Below are 5,667 nucleotides of genomic sequence, written 5' to 3'. Positions count from 1 at the left end.
AATCTACATTGTATAAGCGCTATACAAATAAAGGTGAATTGAATTGAATTGAACCTGCCTGAGGCTTGATCTCTTGAACTTTCAGGGTATTTATCTTTTTTAATAGATGAGCTCTGCATTTAACAACAGACTGTATAACCTACAACTTTATTTACCTTTAAAAATAAGTAAATAAAAAAATTTGAATAATGTTGCCTTCTGAGAACCTTCTTGATGGCATTATACATGCCGTACATACAGATGAATGAAAATTTAAAGCAATGTGTTTGCTATTTTGTATTTTTGTCTTATTAGTTCACTGAAATCATCGTTTTTTCTTCCGTGTGTTCAAAGTAATGAGAATATTTCCATCACAGAAATGTAAAGCTCTGCCATCTCTGTTCCTGCAGGAAGCTCATTTTCTCATTGATTCAACATGAATACACTAATTTTTATTCAGCAAACTATTTTTTTAAAAGCTTTTTAATTCAACTAAAATGAACTCAAGTTACATTTTTTAAAAAGTATCTCAAATATTATTACTTAATTTTTAAAGTAATGCATTACTCGTTACTTAGAAAAGTAATATTATTACGTAACTCGAGTTACTTGTAATGTGTTACCCCCATAACTAAAATGAATGAATGAACAAATTGTTCCAATCATTTTGAATCTGTGCTTATTTTCATTCTCTCTCTAAATATGTCCAAATTTACAAAGGGTTTACAATTTTTAACAATGTTAACAATGTATACAAGAATGTCAGATTTTTAAAAAAATGAGTCGCAAAAATAAGTTGCTACAGATTTGCATTTTCTTTACTATTTCCTTTATTAGTTCTAGGAAGGTAAATCAAACATACGTCACTTATTTCATCTCCTCAAGTGTTTTCTCTCAGATCTGTATGATTATTATCTCATTATGGTAGCTGCATGACATCATCATGTCTTTGATCAAAGGAACTCTACTGAGTCACTAAACTGTCACCTTTGCCCACAATAATATATATATATATTATTAATATATATCAAAAAATAACAAGCAACAACTTATTACAAAATAACGAGTATAACTGGATTGTTGTTTCTGTTTAGGAGCTGTGTTGTGGGTTTGTTCAGATAGACAGGAAGCCACACTTTTCTACAGCATTTCTTCCAGATAAGAGCTTAAGAAGAGTCTTGTCTTTGAGCGTGTCCTGTGTTCACAGGTACTGACGTCTTTATGGGGAAAAAAGCCCTTGTTGCTTCTGGTTTATACAGGCTATAAACCACATAATTTCTAGAAATCATGTTGGTGTTATAGGAATAAATAATACGATTATTCTAAACTCCAATTATTGACGTGAATTTAAATGTGCAGCTAAAAGGTAATGACTCATATTTGGCTTGAAGGATTGCTCCAGTTGTGTGTGTGTGTGTGTAAGATTCAAAGATGCAGACTTACTCTTGTGCTAATTAATGTATTAATCACACTGCTGACTGGCTATAACTAGACTGTACTAAACAGTCTGTGTCAGAATAAATGCTGTTGATACCATCATACTTAATTGTTATGCTTGTTCATTTAGAGATGTATTTCTCAACCACGTTGCTGGAGGTCCACCAGCTCTGTACATTTTCTATGTCTCCTTAATCCAAAACACCTAATTCTGATCATCAGCTTATATTAGTAGAGACTGAAAGACCTGTAATGGGTATGACAGACAAAGGAGACATAGAAAAACATTCAGTGCCGGTAGTCCTCCAGGAATATGGTTGAGAAACACTGATTTAGAGTTATTTAGAAAGTGTTTAGAAAGTTATTTAGAAATTCATCAATTAACCGTCCGGAATTGTCTTAGTCAGGGCTTTTTATTTATTTATTTGTGCTTTCAAGTTGCATTATAGACCTTCATCTCTGCTCTAACAATCTTTGATGTTGAAGTGTGTGACTTTTATGGTCTTGGATACTATGGTACAAAACATGTATTAAGATATTGCATTTTCTGTTATGTTAAGGATTTGTTTATATTTTATTTCAGAATTTATTGTTTCAAACTTTTCAAATTTGATCAAAAGTTGTCAGAGCTGAGATGGAGTTCTTAAAAAAGTAATTTGAAAACATTATTTAGCGGAAACCACTCATTAGAAACTCACTAGGTTGTTTTTTTTAAACCTAAATGCTTGGTTATGCCTGCCATTTGTTCAGTGTTGGGTCGTTTTTGCAGAGATGGTCTAAATTAGGAGAGCACTGAAATGCCAAAAACTAGTTTATATCAAATCTAATTTCTAACAATGAAAGCAATTTCGCCTGAAATCTGTTTATTGAGCATCATTTTCAGGATTCTTATTCAAAATACAGAATATAGGATTTATGAAGGATCACATGACACTGACTGAAGTAATGATGCTGTAAACTCAGCTTTGGCATCACTTGAATAAATCACATTTTAAGATATATTAAAACATAAACTGTTATTTTAAATTACCTGACAAAAGTCTTGTCATCTGTCCCAGTTGTACGAAGGTAGATTTTTCAGATGAATCATCCATTGAACTGCATCCCAATCATCACAAATACTGCAGAAGACCCATTGGAACCAGCATGGACCCCAGATTCTCATGGAAATCCGTCTAGTTCGGTGAAGAAAAAAAATCATGGTTTGGGGTTACATTCCGTAAGGGGGCCGTTGAAAGATCTGGAAAATGGATGAAAACTCAGCATGAGGTATCAAGTTATTTGTGCTGGCCATTACATTACAAACCACAGGAGAGGGCAAATTCAGCAGGATAGTGCTCCTTATCATACCTCAGGCTCCACCTTAGCAAAGAAGGTCAAGGTGCTTCAGGATTGGCCAGCCCAGTCACCAGATATAAACATTATTGAGCATGTCTGGAGAAAGATGGAGGAGGCCTTACAGATAAATCCAAAGAATCTTGATAAACTCTGGGAGTCCTGCAAGAACGCTTTCTTTGCCATTCCAGATGACTTCAATAATAAGTTATTTGAGTTATTGTAGAGATGTATGGATGCAGTCCTCCAAGCTCATGGCAGTCATACACAATATTATTATTTTTCAAGACTAAATCAAACCTTACTGTCCTAATTAAATGATAAAAAAAAAAATCAAGGCATGATCATATTTTATTTTGGTGAAGCGTAATCTAGAGGGCTTTGCCTTTCATATAAGCCACTTCTGATACCCAACGATCAACTAGAAGTTATTATTTGTTTTTCCTAAAACTTGGATTGGTAACAAGACTTTTGTCAGGTAGTGTATTTTTAATCACGTAAATTCACCCTTGATGAGAATGAGAAAGGTCCTTTTCTGAACCCATACTTTGAAGTATAAGAAGAAAAAAACATCCTTACTTTACCCTGTTGGGAAAAATCATAATTCATTAAGCTCTTTAATCGGTAGAGGCAGCAATATCTCCTGACTCTAAACATATAATTGTTTTGTACTCCTACAGAAGACAAAAAGAAAAACAAAAAGTAAAAGAATACATTTCCAAATAGTGGAAATGGAGTGATTCAAAAATGTGGATCATGAAGTAAAACTTTCCCATGTTTCAAAACCAGTCAAGCAACTCCGTAACATAACAGTGTGTTTCTATGCATTATATATAGCACTGCTGAGTGTCGAAACTGCTTGAATGACACAGATATATTATGAGCACATACCAGTTGCATCAGCGCTGAGTTCAGTGAGTTCAGAAATATAAAAGCTGAAAATATTCATATCTCAAGGCTCCATTTCTTTCTTACGAAAAAACAAACATCCACACCAAATTACAGATTTGAATATTTTATTCACCTGAACTGAGGAACGCAAAACAGATTATCTAAGACCGAATACACACACGGAAATCACAAAATCCACGTTCAGTAGTATAAACTTTATAAAAATACAAAAATCCACCATTGATGACATAAAAGCAAACCTTATAAGTGTATGCTGCATGAAGTATTAACAGAATGAGAAACTGGTACACATTTTTTCAAAAACTGTCATCTTACTTTCGAGTTACCGAAGAAAATCTTGTTTGAAAAGAACATTTGAGAACCTTAGATATGGTTAAAATGACATAGCCATTACCCAGGGATAAATTCCCTGTTAGTTCCCATGCTAAGGAACACAATTACCCTGCCATACGTAAGCATTTGAGTCAACCATCCCAAACTTCTCCAGTATGACTATCAGACTGTTATATACATAAATGTTTTGTAAAATCTCAAAGTTTAAGCAAACTTTGGCACCATATTAAAGCCAACTCTTACCGCATTGACAGTTGGTTGTTTTTTTTTTGTGGATCAGCACATTTTCTCTTGTCAGCAATCATTCCCATGTTTTCTCATGGCATTTATAGGGTCAAATAGTGATGTACTGTAATCTCTTTGATTGTCCCTGCATCTATCAGTGCGGTGTGAATCAGCATTTACAGTAATCCCTACACAACAACCCCTCCAAATCTTTCATCAAAAATACATTCAGCGAACATAAACCGTAGCCTACGCTTAAGTAAAACCAACAACAATGACTCTATTCGGGAAAGTGCCAGGCGTAGTGCTCAAGATGGCTCTCCTGCCCCATATTTCCAGAAGGGTACTGTATCTGCGAGACCCTCTGATTGGCGCCATTGGGGTCTATTTGCCTCATGTGTTCTGGAGTACTTCCATTGTTGCAGTTTAGGAGGGCTGTGAAGGACTGTACACAATCCGAGTTGACCAATGGAGTCATGTTGCTCAGCCCTTGAGGTTCCTGTTTCAACTGGATGCCTGGTTGATGATTACCCATGAGGCTTTGGAAGATATCATCCTCTAAGCCGCCTGTAAACTGGTAGCCCGTTGCTAGTGACCCACTGGATGCTCCATTTTGTGTGTTTTGAGGCTGTTGGGAGCCGTAGTTAAACCAGGCTCCTTCCTGTCCTTGTCTTTGTGGTGGCTGTTGGGATTGCTGAACCTGCTGGTTTAGTAGGTCCTGTCGAGGCTGGTTGCCGGTTGGTCCATTGGGTTGAAGAATCTCTAGATCCATTGAGGTCAACAGAGGAAGGCTGTTTCCATTTTCCCCTGCGGTTGGCATGCTGGGACTTGAATTCACCTGCTGTAGACCTACACCGTTATTGGGCACAGTGGTGTTGGTGACTTGACTGGTCCATTGACTTAGAGCTCCTGGTGCCTGGGTTTCTGATTGATGTTGCATCATGGGGCAGGACGGAAGGCCTTTGTTATAATAGACTGGCTGATTTTGGCGGGTCACCCCTTGGTTTGGTGAGCGATAATAATTTGGTGGCTCTGTAAAAAGATTTTGTCGTGTTATATAGTAATATTGTCTGTATGAAGAGTGTGTGCTGTTGTTTGGTAATGCCCGTTGGGTTGTCTTACCGGTTTTGATTCTCTGATTCATCAAGTTGGCTGAAGTCACAGCTTTTGTTCTGTTCATGAAGCTCATGGCTCCTTGGGAGAAGCTTGGGAAGGAGGATTTCATCTGCATGTCGATTTTACGTTTCTTCTCTCGACAGCCGTAGGGATCTGAAAAAAATACAAACGTTCAACTATTTTCAAAGGGTTACACTTAAATGATTATTTGACCTCAAAAAATTCTATACATCTCTAAAACAAATGGATTTTTGTGGTTAAAATCCTTTACAAATAACATGTGTATAAATATATGTGTATAAAAATAAACTTTATTTTGAAAGTATGATA

General features: G+C 36.1%; 1 protein-coding gene across 1 annotated transcript in view; it reads right to left on the bottom strand.

Annotated features, from left to right (window-relative positions):
• Positions 1-3,750: 3,750 nt before the first annotated feature.
• The window catches only part of rel (v-rel avian reticuloendotheliosis viral oncogene homolog), a 25,351-nt gene continuing 23,434 nt past the window's right edge, over positions 3,751-5,667 (bottom strand). Inside the window, exons 9-10 of the mRNA XM_056471235.1 lie at positions 5,344-5,490; positions 3,751-5,253 (exon numbers count right to left, since the gene is read on the bottom strand). Of these exons, the coding sequence (XP_056327210.1) occupies positions 4,502-5,253; positions 5,344-5,490 (899 nt within the window). The 3' untranslated portion in view covers positions 3,751-4,501. The remainder of the gene's footprint in view (positions 5,254-5,343; positions 5,491-5,667) is intronic.

This window comes from Danio aesculapii, chromosome 13 (assembly GCF_903798145.1).
Source record: "Danio aesculapii chromosome 13, fDanAes4.1, whole genome shotgun sequence".
NCBI lineage: Eukaryota > Metazoa > Chordata > Actinopteri > Cypriniformes > Danionidae > Danio > Danio aesculapii.
The sequence above is the reverse complement of the archived record's forward strand: the minus strand, read 5'-3'. Positions and strand labels throughout refer to the sequence as shown.